The sequence below is a fragment of the Varanus komodoensis genome, unplaced genomic scaffold, assembly GCF_004798865.1.
Source record: "Varanus komodoensis strain SLA01 unplaced genomic scaffold, ASM479886v1 scaffold68, whole genome shotgun sequence".
In the NCBI taxonomy this organism is placed as follows: Eukaryota; Metazoa; Chordata; class Lepidosauria; order Squamata; family Varanidae; genus Varanus; species Varanus komodoensis.
The window spans coordinates 431781-455293 of record NW_025336321.1 but is presented as its reverse complement, the minus strand read 5'-3'; the positions used below and the strand labels follow the sequence as shown (position 1 = coordinate 455293).

Genomic DNA, 23513 nt, shown 5'->3' with positions numbered 1-23513 from the left:
CCGCCCCTTCCCGCGGAGGGTCGGGCGCAGACTTTCCTGACCGAGGCGCCATTTTCTGCCGCCGTCGCCGCCACTAGGAGAGTTGGTTCAGTAAAGGCAGTGCCTAGAAAATTCACTGCTTTTCAGCCGGGTTGCTGCTCGTTCGGCTCGTCTGCCGCGTTAGGAACGCGCCAACATGAGCGACGTGGAGGAGAATAACTTCGAGGGGAGGGTGAGTAGTCAGCGGTTCTTACCGGGCCGAGGTGTCGGAGGCCTGGCCTGGCCCTGAGGGCATGAAGTGGGCGAAGAGGAAAAACGCGCCTCACCGAGCCCGAGGCAGGGCGGAGTCACCAAGAGAGGCTTCGTTGTTTCTCGCCAAAATGGTTCCTCAGTCCGAGGTGGGGCCGCGCCGCCTCCCGCCCTTCGGGGCCTATCTCTCGGTTTCTGTTCCAGGCCTGGCCTGCTATTGCTTCCTCTCTCCCTTAGTCTCCATTACAGGATCTTCGGGTTTAAAAGCCATGTGCTTGGACGCCTGTTTTTAACCGTTTCACCCGCACCGGCTTAATGGGTATTTTCTCCCGTTGCCCAATCCTGTCTTCTTCCCCGTTTGTGCCTGTGGACTCTGCTGTGATCTTTCGCTGCAGATTGCCATAAGCTTCTTCCAAAAACATTTTAAAAGTCTTACCCAATCCCTTGAATATAAACCTCAGTCATAGTAGGTAGTGGGGTGGGAGGCACGCTCCGTGTAAACGCGGCGGGTGGGCAAGCGAAGAGTCGGAGGTTGGTGTCCAAAGGCTCGGGAAAGCGAAGGCGCGAAGATCTCTAGGGAAAGGGGTTTTCCTGAACTTCCTGCATGAAGGTATGAGCTGGAAGCCAGAATAATCCTCGTATATCTAAGGCACTGAGACAGGGTAATGCCATGTATTTTTATTTGTACATTTTTGTAGTTAGTAACGATAAAATAGACACTGCCCAGATTCTAATCCATGGCCCCATATTTCTGCCTTACATGCATAGTTCTGATCTGTTGTGGTGGTTTTTCCTTAAATGTTTCAGGGAATTCCTAGGTTTTTTTCCCCCTCCAGGTATTTTCTAAAGGAGACTTAAAGCTTCTCTTGCTTTTAAACATAGAAACAAAGTGAGTCAGAGGGGTCTCCCGGGTCATCTAGTCTGACCCCCGGCATGCAATACCCAGCAAGTGGTTGTCCAGTCTTTCTTAAAAGAGCAGTGGCAATATGTTTTTAAATTGAGTTTGAATGGTTGCCTCTTGTTAAATGGTTTTATTTGTCAAGGAGTGGGTTGTATTTAATGATAGTCAAACGTTGTGTACAACCACTTGTTTGTGGGTGGGTTTTTAAAAAAGAGTTTTGGATCTGTTACTATATAGCTTAAGAGAAACTCCCCAGTATCATGATGTATGTTTGTTTTAGCCTGCAGCTTTCCCTGTAAGCCTGGAAATTACTACCAAGTTTGTGTGAGCAGCTCAAATAATTTTTGGCTGGAACATCTTTGTGTCTTTACAGTTAAGGTTCAGTTTGCCTCAGCACAGCATATACATTATTGATCTGTAGTGTTTCATGAGGCTTTTAATATTTGTTCCTGTTTAACATCTATAAAAAGTCAATGGGATAAATCATACAGAGCTTTGAATCTAGGTGTTGTCAATATGCTGCTGACACCCTGCTCTGTTCCTTATCTAAGAGTCCAGGAGCAGCTGCCTCAATGCAGAAACAAAATCTGGAAGCTATGGGCAAGTGAATGAGGTGAAACAAACTGAAGTTGAAGACAGAGGTGATGGGTTGCGGTAATTCTAAAGCTCAGGGGTGGGGGAGTTATGCATCTTTGGGTGTGATGGTATTTAACCCATCCCAGCAGGTTTAAATATTGTTGGAAACATCTCTATTCCTGGATAAACATCTCTATTCCTGGATATTCCTGGATATTCCTGGATGGTGATGGTATCTGGGAGCAATTTTACCCACTCCTTGTACTTATCTACCCTATTTTAGAGCAGAGAAATCTGTGGTGCAGTGACTGATTGTGAATACCTGGACACAAATGTGCTGGTGTCTTCCTTCATGGTCCAAGACCAGTATATTTTAAACAGTGCTTTTACCTGTATGTGAACCATAATTTCAGCCCTGCTATATTCATTACCTGAAGTGAATAGGTAGCAGCTAGGACCAAAGTTTTTATCATAAGTGCCCTGGGGCTTCAAAATGATGAGTTGAATGAAATTAGAAACTATTAGGTTTCATATAGTGTTGCAAAGCTGTTGTAAAAATCATCTATTTCACGTGGCATTTGATAATTCAGACAAATATTGTTATTGGTTGTCATTTTCTTAGGTAGGCTGCAGAACCTTTTTGCACAACTATTTTAAATTGAATTCACTTTTTATATAAGCTTTTGAGCTTGGTATAAGTATATAAATTTAATAAACTAATTCTAAATACATCACACTTAGAATATCTTTAATGTTAGTAAAACATCCAAAAAGTAGTTTGCAGTTTTGAGGGCAAAACGAGTTTTGAACAGAGATAAAATAAATAACTTAAGTGGGGAGGGGAATTAAACATGGAACAACATAGATTCTTAATGAAATAGCATTGCAGTTGCAATGTATTGGTATCCCACTAGATTACTAAATTTAAGATATGTACTGTAGAAAACTAAATATTACATGAGCATTGAATTCGTCAAAACCGTGTATTACATTAAAAGCAGTATTCTGTTACAAGAGTGTTGTGCAACTGTTCAGTTGCAAGCCATTTATTTATTCTTTTCCTTAGATCTCAACACTTGAGACTTAAGCTCTATTCTGGTGTTAGATTGTTGATAAAATTAAACAATTCGGTAGCTTTAAAATAAATTTTAATTTAAATTTGTAAATAACTTGCAGAAAAGTCCCCAAGGTGTAACTCATCCCCTCATATACAGTTGTGCTAATATCACTCTTACTTACCACTTGCCCATTCGCCTGAAGACAATTCTTGTTAAAAGGTTGGTATGTGGAGTTGAATGGTTGCCTGTATTCATAGCCCATCTCTCTACTGAAACATACTGGCCCTTTAGTATTCCCTATAGACTGTGGCTGGCCTTGCTAACTAACCTAAAAGCTATTATCACCAGGTTGTTCTTGCCCATCTTTCCAGCAGAAAAGGTAGGCAAGGGAGGCCATCTGATTTCTGCCTCTGCATTCTGCCTCTGAGCATGTAAACAGCTAGCCTTTCCCCTAATCTTGTAGCTGAGGAGGAGAACAGGGATCACTCTATTTGGATATAAACACTTCTGCAGCCTCAAAATTGGGAGGAATGCTGGTCATGCATTGTGCTTGATAAAGGCTGGCAGCAAACTCGCCACAGCAACTGTGACAAACAGAAATTCTGAGGCAGGTGTATAAAATGTAGCTTATTTATAAATATGTTCATCAATCCTCTACTTTTGTTTCTTTTCCAATTGTGTTACTCTCAAACATGCTGCAGTCCTTTGTGTAATAAAGCATTTTTAATGATAGAAGGCATTAGAAAAAGTTAATGCCTCTGACTTAGACTGGGGGTTTTTTTTCAGACAGCAGACACCATGTTAACATGGAAAGTATGTATGTAAAGGTATCAATTCTTGAAATACATTTTACACCACAACTCCTACAAGCTATTTTCAGTAAATCATTGAAATTCAGAAAGGGTACAGTCAAAATTAATTGTATAACTTCCTGATTCCAAATAGTTGCAAATAAAGCATTCAAAAATAGTAGGTGTTCAGATGTTCATTTCTTGGAGTAGCACTATGGGATGGAAAACTTTCCAGTGCTCTTATTTTTCTGTAGGAAAAAGAAATAAATGCATAAGCTCATTAATAAAAATGAAAGGATACCAATAGCAGATAAGTACTAGGCAAACTTGGCAGTTGCAGGATTGTAAATTATGTTATAATTTATTCTTAGCAAATATTTAAGAGAATGCTTATATGTCACTCAAAACTTCAGGTGCTTCAACAACCTAAGTAGAAGAGAGTTGAACTCTATTGAAGTAGACAGGTGGTTGCAAGTATATAATGTGCAGTTCATTTGAGTTGCTAAAATTAATTAGCGTGGTCTTCTCCAGCCTATCTTTGAATATGTGTTTGCCTACTACTCTCTGCATCCCCAACCAGCTGATTTAAGACTTCTAAGAGTTGTAATTCAAAATATTTAGCATGCTCCAAATTGGTGAAGGCTGAATTAATATGCCAAAAGTTTTTATTAATTTCTTATATTTGTTTCTCATATTTAGATGAAGTAGATACTGTTACCTTTATATTTTAACAGGGTTTAGGGTTTTATATTCCAATAATATAATACATAAATCACACTAAGTTTGCCTTAATTTTACTCCCAAAATAATTCAGGTGAGGTACCACTAGTATATTGGGACATAAAAAACCCACAGGGCATTTTGTTGTTTATCTTACTTCTATTTTATAAATATGACAAATTAAAGCCCTTTCTAGGTTTTTCCAGTGCAAACTGAACATTTCCCTAATGCAAATAACCCTATGTAGATTAGCCTAATATACTCAGAAAAAAATACCAAAATTTCCAAATCACTGGCATGGAAATTTAGTATTATTTAGGGACTATACTAAATTGGTGCAAACTTGAAATTTTAACACTTCTATCAAGTTTCATCTTGGATATTTAATATAGCCTCTTGTATTAAGCTGCAAACATCTAATTTCTAAAATGAGACAACTTGTTAGGAAATCACACTCATGAGCCTTGGAGGGTTGTTACCCTAAGTCTATAAGTGTAGGAATTATCTTTAGTTATAATGGGAATAGCATCTTGTTTAATTCCTTCACATGTTAAACGCTAAGCAGAGCATAAAAAGCAATTACAAGCTAAACACTGTTGAGCTTTGGATAGAGTTATTTGGGGGCATTATTTTTTTAACCTGTATTTGAAATGCTTGTTGTAGATGTAGTCACTTTTAATTTATTTAGAAAAGCAGGCAAGTATTTCCTGTGCTAATACTTTGGGGCTGCTTCCAGGTATGCTCTTCCATAATTGCACTCTAAACATGCATTCAGAAGTAGACTCAATATGTTTTTAATGTGGGAATGTTTGTGTAAAATGGCAGGGCAGTGTGATCTTTAATGCATACATAATCCCAAACTAAAGATAATACCAGCAGCTGTTCTATTGTCCATTTCACCATTCCCATTTTCAGAACATTAGCTATAAGGCTCACCCACCCTGTGCTAAAGAGGCATAGTTGCACAACTTGAACAGCACTGCCTCATTTTTTTCCATGGGCATGTGCTATAAGCTTTTTGTAGCAGGGGGTAAGTCTTCAAAAAAATTTCTGAGCACACAGAATCAATTAATGATTATTTGGATTCTGGCCATTATCTTTAAAAGGTAGATGTTCATATCATTGTGTTATGGTTGAAACAAATGCACCTGAATTTTACATTTTCTTTCCTCTTCCTGTTTGCCAATCTTATATTTTACAACTCACATAGTCCCCATGGCAACCAGGAATTCTATGCAGGTGAGTGCATGTCTCTAAGGAACTGAATAAGGCTTCTGAAGGAGTGACAAAGTGATCTTTCCCTCCTGTTAACTGCCCATGGAGGAAGCCATCTTCCTTTGTGGTGATAGCACATGAGCTAGTGAAGCAGGGATAGTTCACTATGTGGCCTTTTGAAAAGCCTGTTTGACTTTAGCATTAGCTGTAAAGGCCTTGCTTCTTGCAGCAAACTGGCAAAGGAGAAAAATTACAATATTAGTCCTTTGCTAGCACGTTGCTCTTCTAGTCTTTAAAACTTTTAACTATCTAACATTTTGCTCATTAGAGGAGTCCATCTTGTGAATAAAAAGGAAATAAGTCAAAACAATTTTGCAAACTAGCAGCATTACAGGGCACATTTATTTATTTTATCCTTCCCTTTCTCCTTTCAAGGAATTGAAGCGGGGTTTACATAATCTTCTCTCAGTTGTATCCATACACCAACCCTGTAAGTTGGTTGGGCTGAGAATCAGTGGCTGGTCCAGAGTCATCCAGTGACCTTTGTGGCCAAGTGGGGACTAGAACCCATATCTCTCAAATCCCAGTCTAACACTCTAACCACTACACTGGCTCTTTTAATATGTAAAAACAAAAAGGCTGTTATAACAATTATTTAAAGCCACAACTCTTGTCAACAATAGAAGTATACTCAATAATGATCAGAAAAGTTATCAACTTGGCAAGATGACACATTTCCCCTCCTTTTGCCTGACCATATTTTACAGAAACCTAGGAGAGCTTCATAAACTTGCAACTCTGATTTCCAGTATGAGAACTCTTCAGTGATGTTGAAAAAGTTTTCTGGAGGATTGCCTGTTTGCCAAGTTACTTCCCTTAACTGATTATCCCCTAATAAACAGTATTTATTTGGAGATGCTAGCGTGTTAATTAGCTTTATTGGCCTTTTATTGCTGGGCTATGAAACTGCTGTTTCAATAGAACTCTTTGTGTAAAAGCTGCTTTACAATTCCTGTCCTGTTGAACTTCTCAACAACCTTATTTTGGTTGACTGATGGTGAATTAACCAGCATGGCCACTTTCATGGCTCAGTAAGTAGAGTTATGGTGTTTCTACAAATTTTGATACCATGGGAGGGAATTTTTTCCCTATTTCTTAAAAGAAAAAAATTTTGGTGGGAAATTAAACTTGCATATCTAACCTAAACTTTTCATTGACTGCTTTTATTACTGTAAGATGCACTGGACTAGATCCAGTTTTGCTTATACTAAACCAAATGAAATCAGTAGGATGTAAATTAGTTGATTAGATAATAAGACTTACAGATTACAATGGGTAAGTATGACTAATTCTGTGTCCAACCCATTATTTATAATTTAGTGACTAAAATTGCATTTTGTATATTTGTGAAATGTACAGAGCAATCTTAAGCATGTTTACTTAGGCTCATTATAAATGCCTTGGTTATTTACAAGCAAAATTACAAGTATGCCCATTACTAAGCACAGCTGCCTTAAACCTTTTACTAACCTAAGCATGTGTAACTTAGTTTTTCCTATCTGAAAATAAGGCAAAAATAAAAGTTGAATATGGAAATCATAAATTTTGTTCTAAAGAAAAACAGTATATTTAGATATTGAATTAAATAATGAACAGATCTGGATATTTTATGTCTACTTTATACATAGGAATTATTCTCTAAAGCTGTAGATGATTTTACCTAAAAATATTTATACCATACATTTTGAGTCAGAAAGGTCTTGCCATAAAGCATCTAACTGATATGAGAATTTTTTAATGTTTCCCAAAATCTTAATGTGCCTGTTGGAAAAATTAAAATGTCTTCATGGGAGGATGTGATGTTTCCCATTAATTTTTCCCCTACATCTTTCATGTATCTATCAGTAATATCGATTTGGATTTTAGACTTGCCAGACTCAACCAAGAAGTCTGTTCCAGTGGCAGGAGTCAGGCTTGTTACAAAGGCCTCATTGTGAGATGAAGAGAGATTTAATAAGAGATGGAAGTTTTAGTTAATTGCACTAATTGACTTCTTATTGCATCCCTAATATAGCAAAATAGTTTGGACAAAAGAACTTTGGTTGCTTGAGGATAAATGTACTCTCAAGCCAAATCTATTTAGAGTGTTACAGTTATTTGTAGCGTTTTACTTGTGTATGGATTTTGAGGTTATGTAACAGAGTATTGCATTTGAAAATTTAACACACATGCTTCACAATAATTACAAGCATAATGTAATACAGATCTGAGTACAGTTCAGGTAGTACCTGCCATTCCTTTTGTTTAAGGCAAGATAGAAATGTAATCAACTAAATGGCTTTGCAGAGTTTGCTAACTTGTTCAGGTTAAGTACGCAAAAGAGTATTAAAGCTGCAGTCCGATGGGAGTAAACTCTTCGATATTGACGTCTCCATTGACACCTACAATATTACACTGTAAAGTTACTTGCTTGTGACCAGAACTTTCCCAGTAATTTCATACTACACTTTAGTTTTTACCCTCCTAAATTCCACTGCTAGGAAAGTAAACCCTGTAGGTAAATGTTGATTGAAAGGATTAATGCATAGAAAAATGTATCTGGCTTTCTGACTACTATTATACATATCTTTAGACAACTTAAAGCTTATTTAACAGGAGAGGTTTTGAACATTATTAATAGTTTTTCTATTAAACCCATCCACTTCTTTTGGCATGTTAAATTTGCTTAGGGCGATGTGGTGAATTTAAGTAATTGTTTACTGAAGCCCATTTCTTGATTTGAGCTATATAAGGTAATTTCATGCATTAAAGTTGGTGATGTGTGAGGTTATTAAGGCACCATATTTTTGCAGGCATCTTCTGGAAATGTTTTTTTGCTGTTGAATTACTTTGGTAACACAGTAAGAGCACTATACAACATAGGTTGCTGTGAGAACTAAAAAGTGTGGATAGTATTTTGATATCAGTTTATATCCCCAGTGTACAAATAAGATTCATAATGCCTAACTCTTAGAGCCTAGCTCTTTGATTAAAATTGACATGAGAGTACTTCTGGCTCTATTCATTAGTTTGTTTGTATTCCTAGTTTCCTCCTTTAGGTGTACTACTGCATATGCGCAGCTTCTTCCATGATTCTTTGTTTGATGCCTGTGTTGCTTTGATCAAGTATAGAATAACAGTCGCAGTCCTCTAGATAACTTTACATATGCAACATTATTGAACTTAAATTATGCTACCAAAACCATCAGTTTAACTTCATTTGTAGCTTACTATACAGATAATTCATAGCTTCAAACAGGAGATAAACCTGATGCCTAAACAGTAAGACCAATTTAAATATCTGTGACCAGGTTCCAAATACCTGTACCTAGTTCTGGGTACTCAAAGCTAGCTTTGTTTTTCTTTTCTTTTCTTTTTTGTTTTGTTTTCTTGAATACATATATCCTATGCTGCCTGGTAAACCTCTTAAAAATTATTAATGTCAGGCATTTCCCTAGGTTTGCTTAAGTGTCTGGGTGCATGTGATATTGGTGTTGGATCTTGGCCTTTATGTTTTGTTTTTTGAAACATCAGACAAGTCTTAAGATAACACTTAAGGATATATACACACACACACACATATTATGGAATTGAAAAGAGATTCAATTTAAAAAGGGAATAGACTAGATAAGAACATTTGGGAAATGCTGGAAGGAAATCAGTGGATTCATGATTAGAGACTATATGATTACACCAGTTACAAGATTTTTTTTTAAAAAATGCTTTTATAAACTAGTTATTTGCACTTCATCTGCTGGCTATTCCATTTTGGTAGATAAAATTCTGAAATTCCAGCAGAGTTTTATAATCCCCACATGCTTAAATATACTAAATGTTCTTTTTCCATTAAGGTTAATGTTCGTGAAGAAATGGAAGAGTTTTTTCCAAGAATGTGGAAGATAAATCAAGATAAAAGAAGGCTAATGAAAAGTGTTAAAGATCAGAAAATTAAAATTGAATGGGGGAAAAAATTGAACAGAAGATTGGTCAGATAGAAGCACTTGAATATTTTTAAGGCTATAATGAATTGTTTGAATTGGGGAAGAATACACGAAGTATGAAAAATGAAAAAATGAAGAATGAAGAAAAGTAGAAAGCAAGAGTGAAGTAGAATTAAAAGAATCTGGAAGAATGAATGGGTCCTAGGTTAAGTAAATGTATGGTTTATGTTCCAGTGTCTGTATGATCAAGTTGTAGATGAATTTGCATGATTACTTAGTTAATAGAGCATTGGTCATCTGGTTCAAGTAGGGAACTATTTGAGGAAATCACAGTGTTAACAGTGGGTTAAACAGAATTCTATCCTGGAGGGTATTGCCTAACCATTTGTTTTTCAGGCACAATCAATATAATATAGTTACTTTTAATGTAAGAAGTTAGGCATTTATGCAACCAGTACCATTTGTAATACTGCTTTTTTTGTTAGGAGTCACGCTCCCAGTCAAAATCTCCAGCTGGGAGTCCTGCTCGTGTAAAATCTGAGAGCAGGTCAGGATCTCGTAGCCCATCAAGAGCTTCTAAACATTCTGAATCACGGTCTCGATCAAGGTCAAAATCCAGGTATGTATATGAGCTGTTACTAATTCTGTTGAGTGAATCTTTTCATTGTGTATGATTAGCTTCTTGGTTGGTCTTTCACATTTTAAGTTGTTTTGGGGAAACATTTTAAATTGGTCATTTTAGGAGAACTTTGTATGAATGGTTTCTAAGTGCCAGACCTTGTTCACCAGCAAATTATACAGTTATTCAGATTACCCTTAACAGCTGAGACTATACTATATTGTGGCCTAGTGCAGCTGCAGCTGCCTCGTGGCAGTGTTTCACAATGTTGGTCAATCGATGTCACACTGTAGTGCATATTAGGTTTGCAGCAAGTCCATCATGGTACTGAGGTGTATGGAAACATAAATGTATAAACTGTAGAAAGAGCCGTGTGGCTATTGTGATGGTCTGTAAAACATAAATAATAAAAATAAATATGTAGATATAAGTAACAATGATTCCTACCTTTTCTGGACAGAGCCTCATAGATTTCTAGTATATAAATCTCATCCTGAAGCATGAGGAGATAAGTTTCCTTTCAGGTGTTATTCCATGTACAGAGGAAGTGAAAATTCCTCAGCCTGCCATTCCACACTATGTAGTTGTAAATGTTCTTCTTGAACTGTTGCCTTGTAGAATAAAAAACTTCATGCCCTAATTGATGACTAGTAGATGTATAAATCTTCCCTTTTCAAATATGTAAGTAATTACTGTCTTGAATGAAACGTGTACGGTTGACAATTACTCTAAACTGTTATGCTCTGTATGAATGACATGTGCATGTCACATGATTTCAGTATAAATGAGTTTTGGAAATTACACTTAGGCTGCAGTCTTGTGGGTTGCATGCCTGATAGAGGCCTTTGAGTTTGGAACTTTTGCCTATCCTGTACACTCCCAGTAAAAATTGTGCATTGAAATGGTATTTTAAATCTTCCATTTAAAAACTTAAAACTGCTGGCTGATTTGCCAAGGCCACAGTGGAACCCAGGTTTACCCCTTTCTACGCATCAGCACGACCTCTTTCCTACCTTGAAGCTTTCCATAGTAACTGAGAGGGTCAAGGGATGATCTCTTGTCGGGTATCCTCAATGCTAGGGGCCTGAACATAAAGATTCATAGCATTTTATAGCATTCCAGATACCATCTTGGGGCCAGAGAATTGCTCTATTCACTATTCTGGTTACTTGTCTATTTAGAAGTAATTGATGAAAATTTAAAGGACCATACAGTGGCTAATTGTAATGAACTCTTGTGAAATACACTGTTTCAGAAAATAAGAATGTTTAATGAAGTATAATTTTTTTAAAATTAACATGGGTTTGTGAAAACTTGACAATTAATTGTGACAACGTGTAGGAGGTGTTTGCACATGAAACCATTTTATCATTTTCAGGTCCAGATCAAGAAGGCATTCTCACAGACGTTACACTCGCTCTAGATCCCATTCACATAGAAGAAGATCACGAAGCAGGTCATACACACCAGAATATCGGCGCCGAAGAAGTCGCAGTCACTCTCCAATGTCTAACCGAAGAAGGCACACTGGCAGCAGAGTATGTAGTGTAAGCCTGTAGGAACATTATTTATATTCCAGTTCAAACAAATGTTATAAATGCAGTTCATCTAATTAATGTGTTAAGTGGTAAGTTACACATCTACATTATTGTATTTTTTCTTTGATCAAGAATAAAAGGAATCTTGACATTTTTTCTTTGCTAAGCCTAGTAGCATTCATCCTAGGTAACAGTTGTATTTCCAGATATGGAGAAAAGAGACAATATTAGCAAAACATCCTCCCTGTTTTTCCTTTTTGGGACAGGGTGAAAATGCTAGTGGCTTTATAACCAACCATAATTGGCAAGGCACCAGAAGTACTTATTTGCAAGGCCTGTGCTAGAAAACTTTGATACTTAATAGTTTTCAATAAGATTGACAGTTAAGATGGTTTCAGTTGGGCATGAGGAACTTAAATCCTTGCTCATGTGACTAGGTAGTCTTGGGTAGAGTGCCCTCCAGATTTTTTTGGTCCTTGGGCAGTACTGTCCCTGTGTCATTTCAATATCTCAAATTATGCTGTTATTAGTGGAAGCTAAATTCTGAACTATGGACAAGAGAAGAATCCAGTTAAAGTTAACATTTGTGTTAGCAGTTGTGCATTATGCTTGTGCAACCATAATGGATAATACCTTCTCAGAAGATTCTGCAGTGCGTTGTTAGCGTTATACTAGTCTAAGGAGCAGTATCACTGAATACATCAGCCCCAGTCAGCATAGCCATTGTTCAAGATTATAGGAATTGTAGTCTAAAATATCCAGAGAGCTCCAAGTACAACCCCCTTGCTAGTTTCAGCCAGAGCATGGTTGTGATAGCAGCACTCTGTGGATATTGAGGATAGGGTGGGAAAAGGAAATACAGAAAATACTTTCATTATTGCTCCATGTAGTAATTCTTTGGTGAACAGAACATCAGCTAAAAACTGTTGGTTTGTTACATACCAGTGTAAATCTGAATTTTATTTAAGAAATTAGATCAGATTTAAGACATATAAGGACCATAAGAGACTGTAGGTCAGAGACCTCAGCTGGTGTGTAACACCAGGGGGGATTTTTCTAATTAGCTTGTTCAATTTAATCTGTTTAAAGTGTGGTCTTTATAGTTTAAATATAATTTCTATAGAATTTGAAATCCATTCGGAAACATGAAACAGATACTTTCGATGCATATCTTAGATGTCTTTAAACAACCTATGCATTAAAATGATTATACCTTTTAAAATTATGATTTAGCTGCAATTAGATCTTAAGGTGTTTCAAGACTAAGAATTCCATCTGCCCACCTTTAATCTCCTTTTATCAATGGGAAGAAGCTTAAGATGGATTTATCTGATCCTTTCTACTCTCTTCAGAGTATTAGAGTATACATGTGGGGGCAGTGGCATAAAATGAGTAGTGCAGTAAAGCAAGTAGTATCTCTTGGGTGCTTCCTCTTTTTGTAAATAAGGCACTAAGGGAATTAAAAAAAACCTGTTTGTTTGATAGAAGGAAGTTGCCTCCATTTTCCCTTTCTGTTCAAAAACAGCTTCCTAAAATATGCAGCCTCCAGATGGTTTTGAAAATGCAATGTTATGCAGTTTTTGTTGTCCATCATTAGATAATAAATACATATTTTCACTGGAAAGCTCAGAACCGTTAATATAACTAATGGTGAAGAATGATGGGAGTTGCAGTTCCAGCATCTTGCAGCTCCAAGTTGTGCACCCCTGTTACAACTGGCGGTGTTTATAGGTATTGCTTAATACTGAATTTGGTTCATTTTTCAGGCTAATCCAGATCCTAATACATGCCTTGGAGTGTTTGGTCTCAGTTTGTATACTACTGAGAGGGATCTTCGTGAAGTTTTCTCCCGCTATGGACCCTTAAGTGGTGTCAATGTGGTATATGATCAACGAACTGGGCGATCAAGAGGATTTGCTTTTGTTTATTTTGAAAGAATAGATGATTCAAAAGAGGTAAAACAGATCTACATTCTTTCTGGACAAGTTCAGTCTTTTTTACATAACTGGTATCTCTGAGGAGTTAGTTGGTACCCTTAGCAAACAACCCTATGACTCCTAGACAGTGTTCATGTTGGGGGAGGGGCTTTAAAACCATTTTGACTCCCAGATCCAGGGGGGAGAGTGCTCCAACATGGAAACTAGGTATTGGACCTCTGATTCCTTTCCATCATACCAGCTGTTTTCCGAGGTCAGAAAAGTGACCTCAGGAAGGAAGCAAGGAGAGGAGACCAGACCAGCCAAGATAGGTTTCCTGAGGCTACTGTGGCCTCCTCTTCCCTCCAAAGCACATCAGTTAGATAGCTGAAAACAACTATCTGACAAAAATGCAGATTAAGAGGAGCAGGAAGCCAAGGATTGCCTGCACAATTTCTACTCTTTGAAGGATGCCTGAAAGTCTCTAAGTTCAGTGGCTTACAAGCATCTTGATTGGGTTGTACTCTTAAGTGTCTACCTCTGGAATCCTGTGAGCATTTGCTGATCTGGTTTGCGGGAGGGGGTGTCTCTGAATGACTCCTTTCAGCCTATTCAGTTAATTTCATTTTAGCATGCCATATGAAGCCTAAACTGTAGTTAATCTTAACTGTACTTTATTGAAAAAGCTAGCTTTGTAAACCAGGGTTTGTTATTACAGTCCAAATGAGTCTAATAACTTGTGAAGAGCAAAGGGTGAAGATTTAGACCTAACTAACAAGTAAAAAATACCAGATAACCAAGCCAGATAGTGAACTTTCGTGAAATTATCGACACTATGTAATTTATTGTTGAAAATCAGCTTAGATCTGAAAAAAGAATGTAGAAAATCATCAATTGTCAACTTTACTTCTGTGCCAGTAAAAAGTTCTGGGTGTTATAGAAGCAACATAGGCATGAACTGAGTTTTCATAATGAACAAAAGTCAGAGGGACAGGTTTTCCCCAAGAAGTGTGTTAAGTGGTGATTAATTTCTAGAATTGGGCTAAATTAGATAGAACAATATCAGATTATCTAGGATGAAATCCGCAAAGGGGGAAGTCCTCTCTCACTAATCTGTTGGAGTTCCTTTACTTGGATTTTCACAAAGTCCCTCACCAAAAGCTCCTGAGCAAACTTCACAGTCATGGTCCCCTTATGGAGCACTAACTGGTTAAAGAACAGAAGACAGTTTCTCAGTGGAGGGATGTAACGAGTTATATCCGTAAATGATCAGAAACTAGGAGTGAGCAGTGTGGCCAAGATCACTGATGACACTGAACTATTTAACAATGCCTGTTAAAACCAAAAGGGATTGTCAGGAGCTCCAAAGGGATCTTTCCAGGCTGGGATAACAGGCATTGAAATGGCAAATGTATAGCAGTATAAGCAAATGTAATGTAACCCAAGTACAGACTGATGGCATCTGAGCTACCAGTGACTGAACAGAAAAAGGATTTTTGAAGTGGGGTGGACAACTTGATGAAAAGGTTGGTTTAGTGTGCAGCTGCTGTGAAATAGGCAAATCCCACATTAGGAATCATTAGGAATGGAATAGAAAATTGAACAGCCAAGATTGTACTTCCCTAATATAAATCCTTGGTATGACCAATCTTAAAATACCATGTACAGTTCTGGTTGTCTTACCTGAAAAAAGGACATTATTTAGTTGGAAAAGGTACAGCTAAGGCAATGAAAACAATCAAGGAACTGGAGCAACTTCCCTAATAAGGTCTACAACGACTGGGGCAAGAATGGAAAGACATTATAGAGTTGTTTAAAGTAATACATGCCTTGGAGAGAAAGAGGGAGGCATTTTTCTTCCTCTCCGATAACATTTGAGCCTGGGGTCATCCCTTGAAGCTGATTATTGGGAGGTTTAGACAAGGGAAAGTACTTCTTCACACAATGTAGTTAAACTATGGAATTCACTGGTGATAGCCACCAATTTGGATGGACTTAAAAAGGGATTGAGCAGACTGATAGAGGGAGAAGGCTATCTGTGGCTACTTCCCTTGTTGGCTATGTGCTCCCTTCTTTACCAGAGGCAGCATGTCTGCATATATCAGTTGCAGAGGAGCTTGGGAAGGCAGAGGTCTCATCTGTTCTGATATGTGAAATACATATTTAGGATATTTAAAAGTTTTAAATGCATAATATATAATACACACTTGGTCTGCTGTTTACTGTATTTCTTAAATATTTTTGGTTGCTCTTCATAAAAAAAGCTATTTGTTCTCAGTATGATACACATGGAGCAATGTTTTTTTTTTTAAATCAAAATGTTGAGTGACTTTGATCCCTGAAATTGAACCATTATGCTCTATATTTCTGTTTGTAAATACTCCAAGTTCATGTGAATCTTTTAGCTGACATTTCAGATCTGAGATTGGTAGCCTTTTTTGTGACTGTGTTTGTTAGGAAAACATTTTTTCAAGTTAATTTAGAGTAACTGTGTATAGATTAAAATATGGTTGAGAGGCTATGGTGCTTTATTTTCAGGATTGTGCTTCCTGTAGTGTGGACCAAGAATCTTCAAAAATAGTTTTATGCTAAGAAAATATATTAAAAAATCACTAGGTGGCGTTACAACCTACAGTTAATCTGATTTAAATAACTACTAAATAGAGGTGTGGAATGTTCTAGCCTTAGTTTCAGTTTAATAAAATATAAACAGTGGCCATATGGAACTAGCATTATTTTTCTCCTTTAAATTAGCTTAGGACTTAGATGCTGGGATTTTTTTCTAGGAAAGTACTTCAAAAATTCAAGAAAAGAAAATTTCAGTAACTGAACATTATGGCTTGGATCCAAAGTTGCATTTGTATATCCAATAGTTTTCTGCTTAGAAAAGAGCTGTTTTATCCCACTTTGTACTAAGCTGCTGTTTGGAGAAATGGAAGCATGAGAGCAACTAGAGAATTCATCTGTTACAGAAATCATGTTCTGCCTATGTGCAGAAAGGTTTCTGCACAGCACTGGTAAATAGTTTTCTTTCGACTAATATTCCTTGGATTCCGTATTTTGTGATAAATATTCCAGATACCAGTGTGATATAAGTAATATTTATTGAATAGTTGTAGATCAATCAGGTAGTTTCATCTGTTTGATGGCATAGAAATGAACTTAATAATAACAACAACAAGAACAACATCATTGTAAATATAGAGGGTAATATGGTAGTTTAACTCAAGTTTATTTTATCTATTTGTAAAGAATTTATTAAGCAAAATAATTACAATATGTTTTCTATTAATACAAAGTTGGTAGCAAACAAGCATTCCCTTCATAAGCAAAACTAAACAGAACTGTTTTAACTTAGGTATATTTGCTGCTAGCTTCTTAAACTAAGTCTCCATGTATGTGGTTTGGATGACTGAGAATTAGTCTAAAAGTCATTCAGTGAATTGATAAGGCACAGAAGCAGGAAGCTTTCACATCTCTTAGTGTATGGGAAATAGAGGCATCCTTAATGTATTGGTTGAGCAAGCTCTGTGCAGTGACTGAGCGGAGAAAAGAATAGTAATTAGAAAGTCATATAGGCGGAACCCACCATTTTACTAAGCTATGCTGGAATAGGTGCTTGCAAAGGAGATGGTAGAAGATGAGGAAAGCATGAAATGGCAGCCGACTAGCAGTAACCCAGCCTTGTGCACCCTGCAGGAAGCCACAATGCTGTACTCTCCTGATCAGCCCATTCCCTTGTGCCTCCCCTCAGAGCAAGTCATTGGAGGATGTGTTTTGCTGCAGGGGAAATAGTTGCTTGTTTTGCCTTTTTGGCAGGCTTAATGGCAAAGTGTCAGAGATGCATCAGCTCCTTTCTTGTTTGCAGAATATCATCTTGAAAGGGGATCACATTTCACTAATTTTAGTGCCCCCAGTCAGTTTAGCTATTTTAATTTTCCTGCTGGAAAAGAGAGAGCCCACTGTGATTAGCAGGTTACTAATAACAGACAAGTTGATTTTGCTTAATGACAGTAAGAACTGATTTCTTGTTACTACAACTAGGGTCCCTCTACCTTCTTTGCAGGCAATGGAACACGCAAATGGCATGGAGCTGGATGGCAGGCGGATCCGAGTGGATTATTCTATCACAAAGAGAGCGCACACGCCCACTCCTGGCATCTACATGGGCAGGCCAACCCAGTAAGAAGTTAACTCATAAATAATTTTGTCATTCAGTTATCAGTAGTGTTCCTAGTTTCTTTGAACATCTCATTTTTAATCCATTAATTGTTTAAGAAATTCATTCTGAATGTCTATTTAATGGTCTTTAAATGTGAGCTTAAGGCCTAAAGAATATGAGGCATTGATTTGACTCTGTGTTGAAATTAAGTTATTGGGGATCTGACCAGGTTATTTAGGCACAGTATATGAGTTCTCTTAAATCTTGGTATAAAGTTTTCAGTCTGTTTCTGATATATTGCATAATACATCTGGTCTTTTCCCCCCATCAAAAGTAGCGGAGGTGGTGGCGGTGGAGGAGGAGCTGGACGTCGCCGTGATTCCTATTATGACAGGGGATATGACAGGGGATATGACAGATATGAAGAATATGATTACCGTTACAGGTACTCATTCTGGTTCTTGGGGATGTTTACAATAAGCACTATATTATTTTGTGTTAAACATTTTATAGCCTTCTAAATTTCTGTCCATTTAGTGGTATCTGGTTGTTCCAAATGTAATTCTTACATTCATGTAAATACTTCTGTTGAGCATTTATAGCCCACTTTTCAATGTATGTAACACTTCCAAAGCAAGTAACAATAATTTAAATAAAATATGATTAAAAAGAAAATTAATCAAATAAATTTCTAATACAGATGAGGCAGCATTAGAACCTAATAAAATAAAGAATCAGAACAGCTCATTACAAGAACTAATGTTCTGCTTGTCCAATAAAAACAGCATATAATCATAAGTGTGTTTTTCACATAAGTATAAATAAAGGGTAAGTAAGTATGGATTCAGCAAGGCTAGAAGAAAACTAATCTTGGAGACAACTTTCCTACAAGCTGTTTAGCTGGCAAACTGCATGTAGTGGTATCACAACTTGATATACAGGACAGCGTGGTGGTTGAGTTTATCATTACTTGCCAGTCCAATGATTCTATGCAGCATGGGTCACAGCTTGTTGCAATAGCACCCTTCATTTAAAAGACTGGAAAATAGAGAATAGAAACATTTGTATGTAGAAAAAATGGTTCATGTAGTATGTTAAACGTGCATCTCAGGACAGAGGTATACAAGGAATGCACAGTTAAAATGAAAGGGCCCAGCACAGAACCCCAAGGTTTGCTTTAATCACAGGTACAGCAGGAGTTCTTCAAAAAAGTAAGGTAGCACTTCTGTAGTAAAGGGAAGAGGTAAATTGAAGACGGTCCGGATACTTCAATTGGTTCAAAATAGAGCTGCCAGGCTGCTGAGGTGGACTGGGCGTTATGTTCACATGACTCCAATTCTGCATCAGCTTCACTGGCTTCCCATTGAAGTCTGGGCCCAGTTGGTTATGACCTATAAAGTCCTTAACGGTTTGGGTCCTGGTTACCTGAAGGAGCACTTACGTCCATATATGCCCCCCTGCCCCTTGAGATCTGCGGGAGAGGCCCTTCTCCAGGAACCCTCCATGAAGGAAATTAGGAGGGTAGGTACTTGGAGGAGGGCTTTCTCTGCGGTGGCGCCCAGTCTATGGAATGCACTCCCCAGAGAGGTCCACCTGGCGCTGTCGTTACTTGTTTTTCGGTGCCAAGAGAAGACCTTTTTATTCAAATGTTATTTTAATTGTTAATATTATTTATTTTATTCTTTGGCCAGGGTTATACTGTTATACTGTTAAATTATATTGTTCTATATTATGTTATTTATGATTGTGAGCCGCCCCGAGGCTTCGGTGAATGGGGCAGCATAGAAGTTCTCTAAATGAATGAATGAATGAATGAATGAATGAATGAATGAATGAATGTCTTTGAGAGCACTTAAATACAGAATTAGAAGGGAAAGATCTCTTCCTTTTACCTCATGTGCATGAAACATAACTTTTTTTTTTTCATTCAAAGGAGGCGATCACCTTCACCTTACTATAGTCGTTATAGATCACGATCAAGATCTCGCTCCTACAGCCCACGTAAGTATAACTATTCTATGTGAAGATCTCTCCCCTGCCCTACCCCCCAAATCTTTTAAGATTTTGGCAGGAAGGGAATGCAGATGTGAAAGTACATTGTTGTTGGGAGGAGGGAGAAATAGAACGTGGGTGTATGAACTGATGGTTACAGTGTTCTCTCTTCCTTCTTTCAGGGCGCTATTGAAGAAGAGAAGCTGGTTACAGTTGCAAATACAATTTTTAAACAGCAAATTCTGACCTTAGCTTTTCCTATAGATACCCTGCAGTTATCCTAAATCCTATTAAAGATCCTTGGTTCATTTAGAATATATGTATTTTCAGTTGAAATACCAATTTTTCATCTTTTCTTATTGTAATAGTCCAGGTGTGATTGTTGTAGTTTTGTGTACTTAAATATCTTTAAACAACAGCTAAATAGGAATCTCAAAGTGGTAAAATATTTTGTAAATCATTATTTTTTCTTTTTTTTTTTTAAAGCAAGTGGATTTTTGTTGAACTTAATGAGGAGTGGAGAAAGAACTGGTGTGTAAAAGCTTGACTGTTGTATTTCACTAGAAAGCTACTATTTTAATAACCTGTTTATCTTTCTGCCTGATCTTTTTTTAAAAAGTGTTGTCCTGTATGTTTGGTTATAACACAACTCAGTAATAACCATAAGCTTGGGTTTTCATTTATGTTTTAAATGTAGTAATTAGAATAATATTGGAGGGAATTTTGTGAGAACACAAATTGTTGCACGCTGCAAATTCCATCTTTGTGTCATATAAAGTAATCTCAGTGCTAAGAAGGTTACATTTAAAATTAGCTTAAAATATTAAATGGATGTTTCAGGGAATTGTTATGTTTACTGCCCCATAATCAGGACAGGCCTACTTTGCTTGATATAAATACTAGATCTCCTAACAGCAATTGGTATACAAATTATGGTTAAGCAGGTTCTATTTGGTAATTAGAATTAAGCAATTATTACTTACCAAAATAAATTTAAATTCTGCTAATACAACCTTTCAGTAGTTAATATGCATAGGTGTGTTAGGTTTCATTCAAGGATGAGCAGAAATATGTACAATAAAACAAATGGGGCTAATTAAAGTGTTGAATGCATATCTTGACCTCTGAATTCTAGAAGTGTCAGTGAACATCACTTTGAAACAGTAAATACTATGGAACTAGACTGTTATTAAATCCAACATGTGGAAATGAGCTTGAGAATATATAGTCTGATTGCATTAATTAAATGGTAGGTATACTACATGCCGCTGGGCAGAGAGACAGTGCAAAAGTGAACCCTAATAGCTGGAAAAGGACAACTGGGCATGCAAAAGACACTGATAATGCCCGATAGTGAGAGAAGCTCCCCACAAACACCAAAATCAGCAGAGGCTCAAGGCTGTTCATGTATTTTGTTACTAGCATAAGGGCAAATCACAAGTATGATTCCTCAGCGGAGCAAAGTTGGAAATTCGACTGAAGAGACATTGTAATCACTAGGGATTAGCATCTTGGTATTTCTCCCAACCCAAACCACAATCAATATAATATAGAAGTTAGTTTTTTTTAAATAGCTCATTCTGGGAGCAATCACCAGTCTCTGATAAAAATGTTAGGGATGTTCTATCAAATTGTGTACATAAGAAGGGTCTTTAGTCCAGTATGTTTATACTGCAGCCAGCCAGATGCATAAATAGGACATGAGTCCTAACAGTACACTTTTCTTAATGTTCCCCAGAGATACAGTGTGTATAGGTATACCAGCTCTGATACTGGAGGTAATGTCAGTGTGACTAGTGGTTAGCAATAGCCTTCGTAATGAATTTGTCAAATTCCCCTTTAAAGCCACACACATTGATTGCCATCATTACATCTCATCATAGCAAATTCCATAGTTTAACTGACATTTCTATACCACCCATAGCCAAAGCTCTCTGGGTGGTTTACAATCATCATGGAATCATACACTCAAGTACACATCCATATTCTAACCAGGCCTAACTCTGCTTAACTTCTAAGATTAGGCAGGATCAGGCAGTTAAGACTAAATGGAACAAGTGCTTTTATTTGTCCTGAATCTCCTACCACTCAATTTCATGAAATGACTCCAGATTCTAATAAGAAAAAGAAAAAAAATCCCTATCTCCTTTGTTCAACACAATAGATAATTTTGTATTCCTCTAATGTTTCACCTCACCTTTTTTCTAAAAGAATAGCCCCAGGTGTTGCAATTTTCCTTTATAACAGAGTTGCTCTAGCACCTCGATCATTTAAGTTGTCATTTTCTGTACCTTTTTCATCCATAATACCCTCATTTTGGTGCATTGACCAGAACTGTACACAGGAGTCCAAATGTGATTTCACAATAAATTTGTGGAAGGGCAATATGACACTGGCAGTTTTATTTTCAATGCCTATCCTAATTACACAAAATACGGAGTTTTCTGTTTTATAGCAGTTACAAACTGGGCCAACATTTTCATGTCCTGGCCACTAGAATCTCAATCTTTTTCTTGGTCAGTCATTGTTAGCTCAGATCCCATCTGGGGATGGGGGGGGGGGCATTGTGTACCATTTCAAACTTACTTACATCAAACTACATTTGACATTTGGGCAGTGGTACAGTTTGGAATTATTTGTAATGCCATTTTGTTTTGCCATACTCTATAGGGTTGACTACTTCACTACTCAATCCCAGTTCCAGATCATTCATGAACAAGTTGAAAAGCACTGGCCCAATTCATTTCTCTGTGGGACCCCCCACTGTTTACATTTCTCCATTAAGAGAAATTACCATTTATCCTCACACTCTGCTTTCTGTTCTCCAACCAGTTACTGATCCATAAGAGAACTTTTCCTCCATGACTGTTAATTTTGCTCAGGTGTCTTTGGTAAGAGATTTTGTCATGAATCTTTTGGAAGTGCAAATAAACAACTTCTACCAGTTCAACCATACCATGTTCATTAACTCTCCAAAATTCAGAATACTGAGACAAGATTTGCTTTTATGAATGATGTGTTGATTCTTTTTCATCAAAGTTCGGCTTTTTTTGTGCTTGCTAATTTGATCTTTAAACACTGTTTTCCACCAATTTACCTGGAACAGATTTTAAACTAACAAACATGTTATTTCTCTTGATTCTTTGTATTCCTTTTTAAAAATCAGTGTTTGCCATTCTACACAGGTCGATCATAATGATATGTAAATATATATTTATTGTACTACTTGCTGACTTCACTAAATATAGCAAACCTTTGTGTTTAAAAAAGAGTTAACTGGAAGGCAGCTATAATGAAAATTTAAATATCAAAGTCCAAAGGAAAACTGATACATAGTACTTACTCAGAAAATGAAATTCTTGTAGCACAAAGCATATCTAGAACAGAGGCTTTATCTAAAATAGAATGCAATACCTGCCTGCTTAGCCTAGAACAATATCCCTATAACCAAGGAAAGTTAAAAGCATTCTAATAGCTGGATGTAACAGCAGAGCTCTGGATTCAGTGTATCTTTCCCCATTTATTTGCAGCCATAGATTAACCTCTTTTCTGGCATTAGATTGGCCTGCAGTTTATTGCTTTCATTTGAACTCCTTGATGCTGTCTTGACCAATTCAAAGCTATATTGGTCTGAACTGATGTCACCCCAAAATTTAGGAAGAACAGAATGAAATAGGAGCTGTGACAAGCAGCATGGTTGCTATAGAATCTCTCAAAGCAGTCAATGTGTGAATAAAGTGTTTCATATCCTGTCTTATCTGAAATGTACAGGCACCTGGAATGATCAAAAAATTCACATGCTAAATGAGGAGATAAA

General features: G+C 37.1%; 1 protein-coding gene across 4 annotated transcripts; it reads left to right on the top strand.

Annotated features, from left to right (window-relative positions):
• Positions 1-32: 32 nt before the first annotated feature.
• Positions 33-22646, top strand: TRA2A (transformer 2 alpha homolog). Of its 4 annotated transcripts, none has more exons than XM_044450798.1 (8): positions 33-211; positions 9955-10088; positions 11467-11626; positions 13393-13581; positions 17609-17724; positions 18042-18149; positions 19638-19705; positions 19879-22646. In XM_044450798.1, the coding sequence occupies exons 1-8, from the start codon at positions 176-178 to the stop codon at positions 19887-19889; spliced, it is 822 nt and encodes a 273-aa protein (XP_044306733.1). In that variant the 5' UTR covers positions 33-175; the 3' UTR covers positions 19890-22646. The 4 variants fall into 4 exon arrangements, with proteins under 4 accessions (XP_044306733.1, XP_044306732.1, XP_044306731.1 ...); XM_044450797.1 differs by having other exon boundaries at positions 18039-18149; XM_044450796.1 differs by having other exon boundaries at positions 11467-11635.
• The last annotated feature ends 867 nt before the right edge of the window (positions 22647-23513 follow it).

What these genes read in the sequence shown, in the direction of transcription:
- TRA2A (XM_044450795.1), top strand. Translation starts at nt 176, where the DNA reads ATGAGCGACGTGGAGGAGAATAACTTCGAGGGGAGG. An exon ending in TACATGGGCAGGCCAACCCA is followed by an intron (nt 17,725 to 18,038) that starts GTAAGAAGTTAA and finishes CCCCATCAAAAG; the next exon opens with TAGCGGAGGTGGTGGCGGTG. An exon ending in GAATATGATTACCGTTACAG is followed by an intron (nt 18,150 to 19,637) that starts GTACTCATTCTG and finishes TTTCATTCAAAG; the next exon opens with GAGGCGATCACCTTCACCTT.